This window comes from Salvelinus alpinus, chromosome 21, assembly GCF_045679555.1.
Source record: "Salvelinus alpinus chromosome 21, SLU_Salpinus.1, whole genome shotgun sequence".
NCBI classification, from domain to species: Eukaryota; Metazoa; Chordata; class Actinopteri; order Salmoniformes; family Salmonidae; genus Salvelinus; species Salvelinus alpinus.
The window spans coordinates 52,560,636-52,579,124 of record NC_092106.1 but is presented as its reverse complement, the minus strand read 5'-3'; the positions used below and the strand labels follow the sequence as shown (position 1 = coordinate 52,579,124).

General features: G+C 52.3%; 1 protein-coding gene across 1 annotated transcript in view; it reads right to left on the bottom strand.

The window, feature by feature from the left end:
- The window catches only part of LOC139548529 (teneurin-4-like), a gene marked incomplete at its 3' end in the record, with an annotated part of 402,507 nt that overhangs the window by 63,013 nt on the left and 321,005 nt on the right, over window positions 1–18,489 (bottom strand). The window contains exon 9 of the mRNA XM_071358218.1: window positions 4,517–4,681. Coding sequence (XP_071214319.1) covers window positions 4,517–4,681 — 165 coding nt within the window. The remainder of the gene's footprint in view (window positions 1–4,516; window positions 4,682–18,489) is intronic.

Genomic DNA, 18,489 nt, shown 5'->3' with positions numbered 1-18,489 from the left:
TATAGACTATACTGTAGTACTGCTGTCTATAGACTATACTGTAGTACTGCTGTCTATAGACTATACTGTAGTACTGCTGTCTATAGACTATACTGTAGTACTGCTGTCTATAGACTATACTGTAGTACTGCTGTCTATAGACTATACTGTAATACTGCTGTCTAAAGACTATAATGTAGTACTGCTGTCTATAGACTATACTGTAGTACTGCTGTCTATAGACTATACTGTAGTACTGTTGTCTATAGACTATACTGTACTACTGCTGTCTATAGACTATACTGTAGTACTGCTGTCTATAGACTATACTGTAGTACTGCTGTCTACAGGATATACTGTAGTACTGCTGTCTATAGACTATACTGTAGTACTGCTGTCTATAGACTATACTGTAGTACTGCTGTCTATAGACTATACTGTAGTACTGCTGTCTATAGACTATACTGTAGTACTGATGTCTATAGAATATACTGTAATACTGCTGTCTATAGACTATACTGTAGTACTGCTGTCTATAGACTATACTGTAGTACTGCTGTCTATAGAATATACTGTAATACTGCTGTCTATAGACTATAATGTAGTACTGCTGTCTATAGACTATACTGTAGTACTGCTGTCTATAGACTATACTGTAGTACTGCTGTCTATAGACTATACTGTAGTACTGCTGTCTATAGAATATACTGTAATACTGCTGTCTATAGACCATAATGTAGTACTGCTGTCTATAGACTATACTGTAGTACTGCTGTCTATAGACTATACTGTAGTATTGCTGTCTATAGACTATATTGTAATACTGCTGTCTATAGACTATAATGTAGTACTGCTGTCTATAGACTATACTGTAGTACTGCTGTCTATAGACTATACTGTAGTACTGCTGTCTATAGACTATACTGTAGTACTGCTGTCTATAGACTATACTGTAGTACTGCTGTCTATAGACTATACTGTAGTACTGCTGTCTATAGACTATACTGTAGTAATACTGTCTATAGACTATACTGTAGTACTGCTGTCTATAGACTATACTGTAGTACTGCTGTCTATAGACTATACTGTAATACTGCTGTCTAAAGACTATAATGTAGTACTGCTGTCTATAGACTATACTGTAGTACTGCTGTCTATAGACTATACTGTAGTACTGTTGTCTATAGACTATACTGTACTACTGCTGTCTATAGACTATACTGTAGTACTGCTGTCTATAGACTATACTGTAGTACTGCTGTCTACAGGATATACTGTAGTACTGCTGTCTATAGACTATACTGTAGTACTGCTGTCTATAGACTATACTGTAGTACTGCTGTCTATAGACTATACTGTAGTACTGCTGTCTATAGACTATACTGTAGTACTGATGTCTATAGGATATACTGGAGAGGAGAGGACTGGAGGAGAGGAAGAGAGGAGTGGAGGAGAGGAGGAGGAGTGGAAGAGAAGAGTGGAGGAGAGGAGGAGAGGAGTGGAGTGAAGGAGAGGAGGAGGAGTGGAAGAGAAGAGTGGAGGAGAGGAGTGGAGGAGAGGAGGAGAGGAGTAGAGGAGAGGAGGAGAGGAGTGGATGAGTGGAGGAGAGGAGGAGAGGAGTGGAGGAGAGGAGGAGAGGAGTGGATGAGTGGAGGAGAGGAGTGAAGGAGAGGAGGAGAGTGGAGGAGGAGAGGAGGAGAGGAGGAGAGGAGAGGAGGAGAGGAGTGAAGGAGAGGAGGAGAGTGGAGGAGGAGTGGAAGAGAGGAGTGGAGGAGAGGAGGAGAGGAGTGGAGTGGAGGAGAGGAGGAGGAGTGGAAGAGAAGAGTGGAGGAGAGGAGGAGGAGTGGAGGAGAGGAGGAGAGGAGTGGAGGAGAGGAGTGGAGGAGAGGAGGAGAGGAGTGGAGGAGAGGAGTGGAGGAGAGGAGGAGAGGAGTGGAGGAGGGGAGGAGAGGAGGAGGAGTGGAGGAGAGGAGTGGAGGAGAGGAGGAGAGGAGAAGGAGTGGAGGAGAGGAGTAGAGTGGAGGAGGAGTGGAGGAGAGGAGGATAGGAGAGGGGTGGAGGAGAGGAGGAGAGGAGGAGTGTAAACTGTCCTAAAGTCGCCGTAGCTGAGATAGTTGGTTGTTGGTACCATGGGGTGAGTACATGCTTTCTTCTTGTGCCAGGGAACGGAAGGGACGACAAACCAGGCCAAACCAGACTAAGACGGAAGAGAGGAGATGAAAGGAGTTGAATCCGTTCTGAAGGGGACAGAGAGAGGGAGCTAATCCCCTACAGCAGCCCCTGGATCCGCCGTCCCTGAAGACACACACACTTCTCCTCTTCCCTCTCCTCTCCTCTCATCTCCTCTCCTCTCCCTCCCTTCTCCTCTCCTCTCCCTCCCTTCTCCTCCTCTCCTCTTCCATCCATCATCTCCCTTCCCCTCCCCTCCCCTCCCCTCCTCTCCATTCCCTTCCTCTCCTCTCCATTCCCTTCCTCTCCATTCCCCTCCTCTCCTCTTCTCTCCTCTCTCCTCCTCTCCTCCTCTCCTCTCCTCTCTCCTCCTCTCCCTCCCCACTTACAGTGTCTTCCATTGGATTACATTGAAGATCTCTCTGGCTGTCTACATACCACAGGGACAGCTGGGACAATGTGGACATGGTTGTTTTCCGAAATGCCACTTAGGAACTTGGAAGTTTTGGAAAACTTTGCAAAGAAAAGTATTGACATTCTTTACTATCATTCATGGCATTTTGAAAATAAAACAAATGGGACTCAAGTCAGATCAAACATTTAACTATAATTTTAACTTCTAATTTCAACTTCAACTTTCAAAATGTCTTATTTTCCTTGTGTACAGTGCCTTCGGAAAGTATTCAGACCCCTTGACTTACGGCCTTAACAGCCTTAATCTAAAATGGATTAAATAAATAAAAACACTCAGTAACATACACACAATACCCCATAACGACGAAGTGGAAACAGGTTTTTAGAATTTTTTTGAAATGTATTAAAAAGAAAAAACAGAAATACCTTAGTATTCAGACCCGTTGCTATGAGACTCGAAATTGAGCTCAGGTGCATCCTGTTTCCTTTGATCATCCTAGAGATGTTTCTACAACTTGATTGGGGTTTATCTGTGGTAAATTCAAATGATTGGATATGATTTGGAAAGGCACACACCTGTCTATATAAGGTCCCACAGTTGACAGTGCATGTCAGAACCAAAAACCAAGCCACGAGGTCAAAGAATTGTCAGAGACAGGATTGTGTCGAGGCACAGATCTGGGGAAGGGTCCAAAACATTTCTGCAGCGTTGAAGGTCCTCAAGAAAACAGTGGCCTCCATCATTCTTAAATGGAAGAAGTTTGGAACCACCAAGACTCTTCCTAGAGCTGGCCGCCCGGCCAAACTGAGCAATCAGGGGAGAAGGGCCTTGGTCAGGGAACCTGATGGTCACTCTGACAGAGCTCCAGAGTTCCTCTGTGGAGATGGGAGAACCTTCCAGAAGGACAACCATCTCTGCAGCACTCCACCAATCAGGCCTTTATAGTAGAGTGGCCAGACGGAAGACACTCCTCAGTAAAAGACACATGACAGCCTGCTTGGAGTTTGCCAAAAGGCACCTAAAGACTCTCAGACCATGAGAAACAAGATTATCTGGTCTGATGAAACCAAGATTGAACTCTTTGGCCTGAATGCCAAGTGTCACATCTGGAGGAAACCTGGCACCATCCCAATGGTGAAGCATGGTGGTGGCAGCATCATGCTGTGGGGATGTTTTTCAGAGGCAGGGACTAGGAGACTAGTCAGGATCGAGGAAAAGATGAACGGAGCAAAGTACAGAGAGATCCTTGATGAAAACCTGCTCCAGAGCGCAGGACCTCAGACTGGGGCGAAGGTTCACCTTCCAACAGGACAACGACCCTAAGCACACAGCCAAGACATAACAGGAGTGGCTTTGGGACAAGTCTCTGAATGTCCTTGAGTGGCCCAGCCAGAGCTCGGACTTGAACCTGATCAAACATTTCTGGAGAGATCTGAAAATAGCTGTGCAGCGACGCTCCCCATCCAACCTGACAGAGCTTGAGAGGATCTGCAGAGAAGAATGGGAGAAACTCTCCAAATACAGGTGTGCCAAGCTTGTATCGTCATACCCAGGAAGACTCAAGGCTGTAATCGCTGCCAAAGGTGCTTCAACAAAGTACTGAGTAAAGGGTCTGAATACTTAATACCAAACATAAAAATAAAAAATAAATTGCTTTGTCATTATGGGGTATTGTTATGTCATTATGGGGTATTGTGATGTCATTATGGGGTATTGTGATGTCATTATGGGTTATTGTGATGTCATTATGGGGTATTGTGATGTCATTATGGGGTATTGTGTGTAGATTGATGAGGGAAAAAACAATTTAATCAATTTTAGAATAAGGCTGTAACGTAACAAAATGTGGAAAAAGTCAAGGGGTCTGAAAACTTTCCTTAGGCACTGAATACCCATGTGTCTGTTATACCAGCTAAATGAAAGTGAGATGTACATGTAAGCTCATCTCCTTACCGTCGTCCTTGGCCCTGCGGTCGGGCAGCTCCAGGCCAGTGTTGCCCAGGGGTGGCAGGCTGAGGTCGGTAAGTAGTGGCAGACCGCTGGTGTTGTCCTCCGACAGCTGGTACATCTGTCCCTGCACGGGCTGCAGGTGCCAGTTCAGACCCAACAGGTGCATGGCTTCAACAGAACAGACATAGAGAATGAACCCCAACGTGATATGGACATGACTGTTGTTCAGGTACTGAGCTACAACCAGACCACACAAAGCACTGGCAGTCCAAGGGCTACTCTAAACTTCGTGACGTTTCCCCCTTTTTTGGGGGGGGGGGGTTCATCTACGTGTTAAATATGTTTCTTCAGATGTGTAAATAGTTTTGGTTTGTCTAATCAAGCGATTGCCCAACATGAGATAACTAAGCATGGACTGTTGTTGATTTTGAAGGGTACCGATGGTCGTAACCTATAGGCTAGCCACTGTAGAAACCCAAGGCGTTACAAAACAATACTAACAAGTCATAGCTCTGACAAAGAAGCTTGTCTTCTGAAACCCACAATGCAATTCACTTTAGAAGCTTGTCTTCTGAAACCCACAATGCAATTCACTTTAGACGGGAACAAAGCTGCCATCCTGAATCTTTCCTTAACGATATTGCAACGACTGTGTGACCTCTCTAGCTGACATCTCTCTATATGAATGGCACGCCAACATAAGCAGGTCAAAGGTCACAGTGTAAAACAATACAGTAGTTTAATGGTTAAATGTTGCTATTCTGTCAGAAATGCTGATCAGGTAACATCTAACAGGAGGGTGAAACGAGACGTCATAAACCCTGAGGACAGATCTGTCATGGCCTAAATCACACCCTAGTCCCTGTCAAAAGTACTGCACTATGTAGGGAATAGGGTGTGATTTGAGACACTACCTGCCCCAACAGAACACATCCTTGGTCTAGCTCTTGGCTCATTCCCCCAGGATCCTGCTATTCTTCTCATCACCATTACATTACTAATTCCATACAACGCTGAGGGTGGGGATACAAGAGAAGAACCCAGTCAGCAGGAAGAACAGAAGAGAGGAGAGAAAAAGAACTGGTTGAATAGGGGAGGGTGTGGAACGACCCAGTCAGCAGGAAGAACAGAGGAGGAGAGGAGAGGAGAGGAGAGGAGAGGAGAGGAGAGAGGAGAGGAGAGGAGAGGAGAGGAGAGGAGAGGAGAGGAGAGGAGAGGAGAGGAGAGGAGAGGAGAGGAGAGGAGAGGAGAGGAACTCGTTGAATGGGGAGGGTATGGAAGGTGTAGTGCCCATTGAGATACACACACCAATTTATGACAATATCACGCTGTTTTGGTGTCTACTCAGGAAGGTCACTAACAACCTGTGGTAGTGACACAGTGTGTGTGTGTGTGTGTGTGTGTGTGTGTGTGTGTGTGTGTGTGTGTGTGTGTGTGTGTGTGTGTGTGTGTGTGTGTGTGTGTGTGTGTGTGTGTGTGTGTGTGTGTGTGTGTGTGTGTGTGTGTTAATTACAAACTAAAACACAATCAGTAGAACCAATAGATGAATTAAATGATACATCCATCCACCCACCCTCCCACCCTGTTCCTGGGTGAGATGTTATGTTCCTGGGTGAGAGGTTATATCCATGGGTGAGATGTTCTGTTCCTGGGTGAGATGTTATGTTCCTGGGTGAGAGGTTATGTTCCTGGGTGAGAGGTTATATCCCTGGGTGAGATGTTATGTTCCTGGGTGAGAGGTTCTGTTCCTGGGTGAGAGGTTATATCCCTGGGTGAGATGTTATGTTCCTGGGTGAGAGGTTCTGTTCCTGGGTGAGAGGTTATATCCCTGGGTGAGATGTTATGTTCCTGGGTGAGAGGTTATATCCCTGGGTGAGAGGTTCTGTTCCTGGGTGAGATCTTATGTTCCTGGGTGAGAGGTTATATCCCTGGGTGAGATGTTATGTTCCTGGGTGAGAGGTTATATCCCTGGGTGAGAGGTTCTGTTCCTGGGTGAGATGTTATGTTCCTGGGTGAGAGGGTCTGACCCTGGGTGAAATGTTATGTTCCTGGGTGAGATGTTATGTTCCTGGGTGAGAGGTTATGTTCCTGGGTGAGAGGTTATGTTCCCTGGTGAGATGACACTCTCTGATGGATGAACAGACAGGCAGACAGACCAGGACACTCTCTGATGATGAACAGACAGGCAGACCAGGACACTCACGGACGGATGAACAGACAGGCAGACAGACCAGGCCACTCTCTGTCAGATGAACAGACAGGCAGACAGACCAGGCCACTCTCTGATGGATGAACAGACAGGCAGATCAGGCCACTCACGGAAGGATGGACAGACAGACTAGTGAGCTAGTTAGGCCACACCTCCTCAAGGCAATGCTGCTTTGTTTTTCTGTTTTGAGCCCACTGATTTTCAGGATAGCTTGGGGAAAGTTTCACTTTTCTGTATGGATATTACAGCAGATATAATTTGAGAAGTAGCAGCATGCAGCCAGGCATGAGAACAAGGTTTCTTTATCTTTGGCGATCTATTGAAGTGTAGTTGTTGGAGAGGGCTACTGAGAACCAAGGGGAGAGGCATACTGGAACACTAGGAGAGCACAGACAGTAGTGTGTATATCCCTCCTCAGAGTTGGTTAGAACTCTCCTCTCTGTCTCTTGCTCTCAAGATATATATATATAGATCTCCTCTCCGTATTCTTTCGGCTCCTTAATTGGTACGAGGCGAATCCCATCCCAGTCTCCTGCCAAGTAGGGCACAACATGCGCCTCGGTACAAAACGGCATCCTCCCCACCTGTGTCGTGGCGCGGTAACTCCCGACATGTCAGTGGTCCTGGACACAACACAGGCCTCTCATTAGGACAACCTTGTTACTTCAACTAACTCCAACATGGCTTCACTTTGAGCGCCATTCGAAGAAGCTCCCCATCCCTCCCTCACCACTGAGAAACAGAGGAGTGGAGGGGCTGCGGCAGAGAAAGAGAAGACGCTGGCTGTAACAAAACAACAGTTTTGAGTTTACGAGGCGCTGTGTCTCTATGCATCCTGTCTGAACGCTTTCTCTATGCATATCACATATACCAGAGGTGGGCTGGATGGACTCAATCGTCAAGGAGGAGAAAGAGACACCCAGAGAAAGGGTCTGTAAGTCAAGGCCTTGGAGACTGTTGGGACGAGGATCGATGGCCGGGTGGATGGAGACTGTTGGGACAGGGGATGGGTGGCCGGATGGATGGAGGGAGGGACGGAGGGATAGAGGGACAGGGGGATGGAGGGACGGAGGGATAGAGGGACAGGGGGATGGAGGGATGGATGGACAGGGGGATGGAGGGATGGAGGGATAGAGGGACAGGGGGATGGAGGGATGGAGGGACAGGGGGATGGAGGGATAGAGGGACAGAGGGATGGAGGGATGGAGGGACAGGGGGATGGAGGGATGGAGGGACAGGGGGATGGAGGGACAGAGGGATGGAGGGATAAAGGGATAGGGGACGGAGGGATGGAGGGATAGAGGGACAGGGGGATGGAGGGATAATGGGATAGAGGGACAGGGGGATGGAGGGATAGAGGGACAGGGGGATGGAGGGATAAAGGGATGGAGGGACAGAGGGATGGAGGGATGGAGGGATAAAGGGATGGAGGGATAGAGGAATGGAGGGATGGGGGGACAGAGGGACAGGGGGATGGAGGGATAAAGGGACAGGGGGATGGAGGGATGGAGGGATAAAGGGATGGAGGGATAGAGGAATGGGGGGATGGAGGGATAAAGGGATAGGGGGATGGAGGGATAGAGGGACAGAGGGACAGAGGGACAGGGGGATAGAGGGATGGAGGGACAGAGGGACAGAGGGATAGAGGGATGGAGGGATGGAGGGACAGAGGGACAGAGGGATAGAGGGATGGAGGGATGGAGGGACAGAGGGACAGAGGGATAGAGGGATGGAGGGATGGAGGGACAGAGGGATGGAGGGATAGAGGGATAGAGGAACAGGGGGACGGAGGAACGAGTGTTTTATTGCTTACATTTATGGTCTGATGAGAGATGTGTCTGTTATGAATGTTTACTTCTCCAGCTAGTTATGGCAACGTTCACACTCTCATTGAGAAAGCAGAGCACTTCCAATGGAATGGAATGAGGGAAATTAAACAGGCCAGCAGACAGACAGGCTCATTACCTAATGATTACTGATTAAACAGGCCAGCAGACAGACAGGCTCATTACCTAATGATTACTGATTAAACAGACAGGCTCATGTCCTAATGATTACTGATTAAACAGGCCAGCAGACAGACAGGCTCATGTCCTAATGATTACTGATTAAACAGCAGACAGACAGGCTCATGTCCTAATGATTACTGATTAAACAGGCCAGCAGACAGACAGGCTCATTACCTAATGATTACTGATTAAACAGGCCAGCAGACAGACAGGCTCATGTCCTAATGATTACTGATTAAACAGGCCAGCAGACAGACAGGCTCATGTCCTAATGATTACTGATTAAACAGGCCAGCAGACAGACAGGCTCCCAGAAGGCCAATAAGATCATCAAGGACAACAACCACCCGAGCCACTGCCTGTTCACCCCGCTATCATCCAGAAGGCGAGGTCAGTACAGGTGGGACAGAGAGACTGAAAAAATCTCAAGGCCATCAGACTGTTAAATAGCCATCACTAGCCGGCCTCCACCCAATACCCAGCCCTGAATTCAGTCACTGTCACTAGCCGGCCTCCACCCAATACCCTGCCCTGAACTCAGTCACTGTCACTAGCCGGCCTCCACCCAATATCCTGCCCTGAACTTAGTCACTGTCACTAGCCGGCCTCCACCCAATACCCTGCCCTGAACTCAGTCACTGTCACTAGCCGGCCTCCACCCAATATCCTGCCCTGAACTTAGTCACTGTCACTAGCCGGCCTCCACCCAATACCCTGCCCTGAACTCAGTCACTGTCACTTGCCGGCTACCACCCTGTTACTCATCCCTGAACTTAGTCGCTGTCACTTGCTGTCTACCACAACGTGTCTAGAGGGAGACTACATCATCTCTGTAGGTCAACGTGTCTAGAGGGAGACTACATCATCTCTGTAGGTCAACGTGTCTAGAGGGAGACTACATCATCTCTGTAGGTCAACGTGTCTAGAGGGAGACTACATCATCTCTGTAGGTCAACGTGTCTAGAGGGAGACTACATCATCTCTGTAGGTCAACGTGTCTAGAGGGAGACTACATCATCTCTGTAGGTCAACGTGTCTAGAGGGAGACTACATCATCTCTGTAGGTCAACGTGTCTAGAGGGAGACTACATCATCTCTGTAGGTCAACGTGTCTAGAGGGAGACTACATCATCTCTGTAGGTCAACGTGTCTAGAGGGAGACTACATCATCTCTGTAGGTCAACGTGTCTAGAGGGAGACCACATCATCTCTGTAGGTCAACGTGTCTAGAGGGAGACTACATCATCTCTGTAGGTCAACGTGTCTAGAGGGAGACTACATCATCTCTGTAGGTCAACGTGTCTAGAGGGAGACTACATCATCTCTGTAGGTCAACGTGTCTAGAGGGAGACTACATCATCTCTGTAGGTCAACGTGTCTAGAGGGAGACCACATCATCTCTGTAGGTCAACGTGTCTAGAGGGAGACTACATCATCTCTGTAGGTCAACGTGTCTAGAGGGAGACTACATCATCTCTGTAGGTCAACGTGTCTAGAGGGAGACTACATCCTCTCTGTAGGTCAACGTGTCTAGAGGGAGACTACATCATCTCTGTAGGTCAACGTGTCTAGAGGGAGACTACATCCTCTCTGTAGGTCAACGTGTCTAGAGGGAGACTACATCATCTCTGTAGGTCAACGTGTCTAGAGGGAGACTACATCATCTCTGTAGGTCAACGTGTCTAGGGGGAGACTACATCATCTCTGTAGGTCAACGTGTCTAGAGGGAGACTACATCATCTCTGTAGGTCAACGTGTCTAGAGGGAGACTACATCATCTCTGTAGGTCAACGTGTCTAGAGGGAGACCACATCATCTCTGTAGGTCAACGTGTCTAGAGGGAGACTACATCACCTCTGTAGGTCAACGTGTCTAGAGGGAGACTACATCATCTCTGTAGGTCAACGTGTCTAGATGGAGACTACATCACCTCTGTAGGTCAACGTGTCTAGAGGGAGACTACATCATCTCTGTAGGTCAACGTGTCTAGAGGGAGACTACATCATCTCTGTAGGTCAACGTGTCTAGAGGGAGACCACATCATCTCTGTAGGTCAACGTGTCTAGAGGGAGACTACATCACCTCTGTAGGTCAACGTGTCTAGAGGGAGACTACATCATCTCTGTAGGTCAACGTGTCTAGAGGGAGACTACATCATCTCTGTAGGTCAACGTGTCTAGAGGGAGACTACATCATCTCTGTAGGTCAACGTGTCTAGAGGGAGACTACATCATCTCTTTAGGTCAACGTGTCTAGAGGGAGACTACATCATCTCTGTAGGTCAACGTGTCTAGAGGGAGACTACATCATCTCTGTAGGTCAACGTGTCTAGAGGGAGACTACATCATCTCTGTAGGTCAACGTGTCTAGAGGGAGACTACATCACCTCTGTAGGTCAACGTGTCTAGAGGGAGACTACATCATCTCTGTAGGTCAACGTGTCTAGAGGGAGACTACATCATCTCTGTAGGTCAACGTGTCTAGAGGGAGACCACATCATCTCTGTAGGTCAACGTGTCTAGAGGGAGACTACATCCTCTCTGTAGGTCAACGTGTCTAGAGGTAGACTACATCATCTCTGTAGGTCAACGTGTCTAGGGGTGTTTTGATGACTTTGTTTGCGCTGGCAAGTTGTCTTTCTCCTAGTAATCTCTGAAAGCTGTTTGATATTTTCAAAGATAAAAAGCAATAATAAAATACTAGTTTAGAATACGGGTCAGTATATCAAAAATACCGAATCATTTGTCAATTGGACTGTGAGGCTCTGAAGTACCTGTCAGTTGCCTGCTATACCAGCCAGCCAACACGATCTGTCATCTCCTGTCAGAGAGAGAGAGGGTAAAGGCTACAGACGATGTGTTGCAAACGCTACCCTGTTCCCTACACAGTGCACTACCTTTGACTGGGGCCCATAGGGCTCTGTACTGCACTACGTAGTGATTAGGGGTCCTATTTGGGACGCAGCCAGACACTTCTGAGGGTATAGGCTCCTGATGGACTCTCATAGACTGCTGGCTATACGGGTGACGGCCTCTGATGGACTTCTATAAGGAACACATCTCCACATATCTAAAACACCACAATAAATCGATCAACCACTCCAAACACATTGAAATAATGTCAATATTGGCAGAGAAACACATAAATCCCACAAGCCTATCGCTGTAAGCCCTGAGATGTATAAAGAGTGTGCTACGGGTCCTGCTGAGCCACAAACAGAGCAGAGGATCAACAACCGTAGTATGTTATTTCAGACCAGAGAAATCAACGACTTAGTGTCCTTTCTGAGTCCCTGATGATGTCTAGTATTCAGCACCTGTAGCCCCTATAGACCAGCCTCTCCATAGACAGGCCTCCCTATAGCCCAGCCTCCCTATAGCCCAGCTTCCCTATAGCCCAGCCTCCCTATAGCCCAGCCTCCCTATAGCCCAGCTTCCCTATAGCCCAGCCTCCCTATAGCCCGGCCTCTCTATAGCCCAGCCTCCCTATAGCCCGGCCTCCCTATAGCCCAGCCTCCCTATAGCCCAGCCTATAGCCCAGCCTCCCTATAGCCCAGCCTCCCTATAGCCCAGCCTCCCTATAGCCAAGCCTCCCTATAGCCCAGCCTATAGCCCAGCCTCCCTATAGCCCAGCCTCCCTATAGCCCAGCCTATAGCCCAGCCTCCCTATAGCCCAGCCTCCCTATAGCCCAGCCTCCCTATAGCCCAGCCATCCCGTAGATCACAGGAGGAATCTGATGACCGTAAAGCTGAACCTATAATGACTCCACTAACGACAGATCGACCACTGAGAAAATAGCCTCTTCATCTTCCCACCACCACACCACCCCTACTCCCCACCCACCCCACACCACCCCACCCACCCCTACTCCCAACCCACCCCACCCCACACCACCCCACCCACCCCTACTCCCCACCCAACCCACCCCACACCACCCCACCCATCCCTACTCCCCACCCAACCCACCCCACACCACCCCACCCACCCCTACTCCCACCCACCCCTACTCCCCACACCACCCCACACCACCCCACCCACCCCTACTCCCCACCCACCCCTACTCCCCACACCACCCCTACTCCCCACCCACCCCACCCACCCCTACTCCCCACACCACCCCTACTCCCCACACCACCCCTACTCCCCACACCACCCCTACTCCTCACACCACCCCTACTCCTCACACCACCCCTACTCCCCACACCACCCCTACTCCCCACACCACCCCTACTCCTTACACCACCCCTACTCCTCACACCACCCCTACTCCCCACACCACCCCACCACCCCTACTCCCCACACCACCCCTACTCCCCACCCACCCCACCCACCCCTACTCCCCACACCACCCCTACTCCCCACCCACCCCACCCACCCCTACTCCCCACACCACCCCTACTCCACACACCACCCCTACTCCACACACCACCCCTACTCCCCACCCACCCCTACTCCTTACACCACCCCTACTACCCACACCACCCCTACTCCTTACACCACCCCTACTCCTCACACCACCCCAACTACCCACACCACCCCTACTCCTCACACCACCCCTACTCCTCACACCACCCCTACTCCCCACCCACCCCTACTCCACACACCACCCCTACTCCTTACACCACCCCTACTCCTCACACCACCCCTACTCCCCACACCACCCCACCACCCCTACTCCCCACACCACCCCTACTCCCCACACCACCCCTACTCCCCACACCACCCCTACTCCCCACACCACCCCTACTCCCCACCCACCCCACCCACCCCTACTCCCCACCCACCCCTACTCCCCACACCACCCCTACTCCCCACACCACCCCTAATACCCACACCACCCCTACTCCCCACACCACCCCTACTCCCCACCCACCCCACCCACCCACCCCTACTCCCCACACCACCCACACCACCCCTACTCCTCACACCACCCCTACTCCTCACACCACCCCTACTCCCCACCCACCCCTACTCCACACACCACCCCTACTCCTTACACCACCCCTACTCCTCACACCACCCCTACTCCCCACACCACCCCACCACCCCTACTCCCCACACCACCCCTACTCCCCACACCACCCCTACTCCCCACACCACCCCTACTACCCACACCACCCCTACTCCCCACACCACCCCTAATACCCACACCACCCCTACTCCCCACACCACCCCTACTCCCCACACCACCCCTACTCCCCACACCACCCCTACTCCCCACACCACCCCTACTACCCACACCACCCCTACTCCTCACACCACCCCTACTCCCCACACCACCCCACCACCCCTACTCCCCACACCACCCCTACTCCCCCACACCACCCCTACTCCCCACCCACCCCACCCACCCCTACTCCCCACACCACCCATAATACCCACACCACCCCTACTCCCCACACCACCCCTACTCCCCACACCACCCCTACTACCCACACCACCCCTACTCCCCACCCACCCCACCCACCCCTACTCCCCACACCACCCCTACTCCCCACCCACCCCCCCCACCCCTACTACCCACACCACCCCTACTCCCCACCCACCCCTACTACCCACACCACCCCTACTCCCCACACCACCCCTACTACCCACACCACCCCTACTACCCACACCACCCCTACTCCTCACACCACCCCTACTCCCCACACCACCCCTACTCCTCACACCACCCCTACTCCCCACACCACCCCTAGTCCCCACCCACCCCTACTACCCACACCACCCCTACTCCTCACACCACCCCTACTCCTCACACCACCCCTACTCCCCACACCACCCCTACTCCCCACACCACCCCTACTACCCACACCACACCACCCCACCTACCCCTACTCATCACACCACCCCTACTCCCCACACCACCCCACACCACCCCACACCACCCCTACTCCCCACCCACCCCTACTCCCCACACCACCCCTACTCCTCACACCACCCCTACTCCCCACACCACCCCTACTACCCACACCACCCCTACTCCTGACACCACCCCTACTCCTGACACCACCCCTACTCCCCACACCACCCCTACTCCCCACACCACCCCTACTACCCACCCCACACCACCCCACACCACCCCTACTCCCCACCCACCCCTACTCCCCACACCACCCCTACTCCTCACACCACCCCTACTACCCACACCACCCCTACTCCTCACACCACCCCTACTCCCCACACCACCCCTACTCCCCACACCACCCCTATTCCCCACCCACCCCTACTCCCCACACCACCCCTACTCCTGACACCACCCCTACTCCTGACACCACCCCTACTACCTACCCACCCACCCCTACTCCCCACACCACCCCTACTCCTCACACCACCCCTACTCCCCACCCACCCCTACTACCCACACCACCCCTACTACCCACACCACCCATACTACCCACACCACCCCTACTACCCACACCACCCCTACTCCCCACACCACCCCTACTACCCACACCACCCCTACTCCCCACACCACCCCTACTCCCCACACCACCCCTATTACCCACACCACCCCTACTACCCACACCACCCCTACTCCTCACACCACCCCTACTCCCCACCCACCCCTACTCCCCACACCACCCCTACTCCCCACACCACCCCTACTCCCCACCCCACCCCTACTCCCCACACCACCCCTACTCCCCACACCACCCATACTCCTCACACCACCCCTACTACCCACACCACCCCTACTCCCCACACCACCCCTACTCCGCACACCACCCCTACTCCCCGCACCACCCCTACTCCCCACACCACCCCTACTACCCACACCACCCCTACTCCCCACACCACCTCTACTCCTCACACCACCCCTACTACCCACACCACACCACCCCTACTACCCACACCACCCCTACTCCCCACACCACCCCTACTCCCCACACCACCCCTACTCCCCACACCACCCCTACTCCCCACACCACCCCTAGTCCTCACACCACCCCTACTCCTCACACCACCCCTACTACCCACACCACCCCTACTACCCACATCACACCACCCCTACTACCCACCCCTACTCCCCACACCACCCCTACTCCCCACACCACCCCTACTCCTCACACCACCCCTACTCCCCACACCACCCCTACTACCCACACCACACCACCCCTACTACCCACACCACCCCTACTACCCACACCACCCCTACTACCCACCCCTACTCCCCACACCACCCCTACTCCCCACACCACCCCTACTACCAACACCACCCCTACTCCTCACACCACCCCTACTACCCACACCACACCACCCCTACTACCCACCCCTACTCCCCACACCACCCCTACTCCCCACACCACCCCTACTACCCACACCACCCCTACTACCCACATCACACCACCCCTACTACCCACCCCTACTCCCCACACCATCCCTACTCCCCACACCACCCCTACTCCCCACACCACCCCTACTCCCCACACCACACCACCCCTACTACCCACCCCTACTCCCCACACCACCCCTACTCCCCACACCACCCCTACTCCCCACACCACCCCTACTCCCCACACCACCCCTAGTCCTCACACCACCCCTACTCCTCACACCACCCCTACTACCCACACCACCCCTACTACCCACACCACACCACCCCTACTACCCACCCCTACTCCCCACACCACCCCTACTCCCCACACCACACCACCCCTACTCCCCACACCACCCCTACTCCCCACACCACCCCTACTCCCCACACCACCCCTACTCCCCACACCACCCCTAGTCCTCACACCACCCCTACTCCTCACACCACCCCTACTACCCACACCACCCCTACTACCCACACCACACCACCCCTACTACCCACCCCTACTCCCCACACCACCCCTACTCCTCACACCACCCCGACTACCCACACCACCCCTACTACCCACACCACCCCTACTCCCCACACCACCCCTACTCCCCACACCACCCCTACTCCTCACACCACCCCTACTCCCCACACCACCCCTACTACCCACCCACCCCTACTCCTCACACCACCCCTAGTCCCCACCCACCCCTACTCTTGACACCACCCCTACTCCCCACACCACCCCTACTCCTCACACCACCCCTACTACCCACACCACCCCTACTACCCACACCACACCACCCCTACTCCCCACACCACCCCTACTCCCCACACCACACCACCCCTACTCCCCACACCACCCCTACTCCCCACACCACCCCTACTCCCCACACCACCCCTACTCCCCACACCACCCCTAGTCCTCACACCACCCCTACTCCTCACACCACCCCTACTACCCACACCACCCCTACTACCCACACCACACCACCCCTACTACCCACCCCTACTCCCCACACCACCCCTACTCCTCACACCACCCCGACTACCCACACCACCCCTACTCCCCACACCACCCCTACTCCCCACACCACCCCTACTCCCCACACCACCCCTACTCCTCACACCACCCCTACTCCCCACACCACCCCTACTACCCACCCACCCCTATTCCTCACACCACCCCTAGTCCCCACCCACCCCTACTCTTGACACCACCCCTACTCCCCACACCACCCCTACTCCTCACACCACCCCTACTACCCACACCACCCCTACTCCTCACACCACCCCTACTACCGACACCACCCCTATTCCTCACACCACCCCTAGTCCCCACCCACCCCTACTCCTCACACCACCCCTACTCCTCACACCACCCCTACTACCCACACCACACCACCCCACCTACCCCTACTCCTCACACCACCCACCAACACCCTGACCTCCCCAACCAATAGAGACATTTCATCTCACAAAGCTGTGCCGGGCCGGAGCGAAACCACGTTACAAGTCAAAACATCTGTCAGAGGGGTATAATTGGGTTCATTAGCGGCTCCAGACGGAGTTTCAAATTACAGCCCTCAATAATTAATTGCACTTGAAATTAAATATATTTTCTCATCAGTGTTTAATTAAACATGGGCTCTGTCTCAGATGGTAACCTATTCCCAATAGTGCACTCCGTTGGAGCCCTTCAAGAACCCCATGGACCCTGGGCAACAAAACAGAGTTGAGTATTTCCTAGGGAATAGGGTGGCATTTGTGACAGAGGCAGTGTCTGCTTGTTCTTGATTGGAAAGCCAGAATCTCAGGGTGAGGTTTCCAGACGTGTTTATTTGCGGTGGTGGGATGGTGGGGTGTGTGTAGATTTTTTTTGGGGGGGGAGGTTTGTCATTACATCAGGTGATTAAACTGCATCAGGGCTGGTGGTGTTCTTCGTCTCGTGGCCAGGTCACTAAAGTTAGACATTTAGACCCACACGGCTAATGATCACATGCTCAGATACAGGGCATATCCGGTCAGCATCCACCCAACGTCCAGCTATAGAGAGAGTCACTCACCCTCATCTCAGGAACGCTGTTACACTACTATTTCAACTGCTAGCTATAGTATAAATCACCCACCACCCAGTTTAGCCTGCTAGCTATAGTATAAATCACCCACCACCCAGTTTAGCCTGCTAGCTACAGTATAAATCATCATCAGCTAGGATGTGTTACGGTATGGAGACTGACTCAGCTAGGATGTGTTATGGTATGGAGACTGACTCAGCTAGGATGTGTTACGGTATGGAGACTGACTCAGTGATCAGCTAGGATGTGTTATGGTATGGAGACTGACTCAGCTAGGATGTGTTACGGTATGGAGACTGACTCAGTGATCAGCTAGGATGTGTTATGGTATGGAGACTGACTCAGTGATCAGCTAGGATGTGTTATGGTATGGAGAC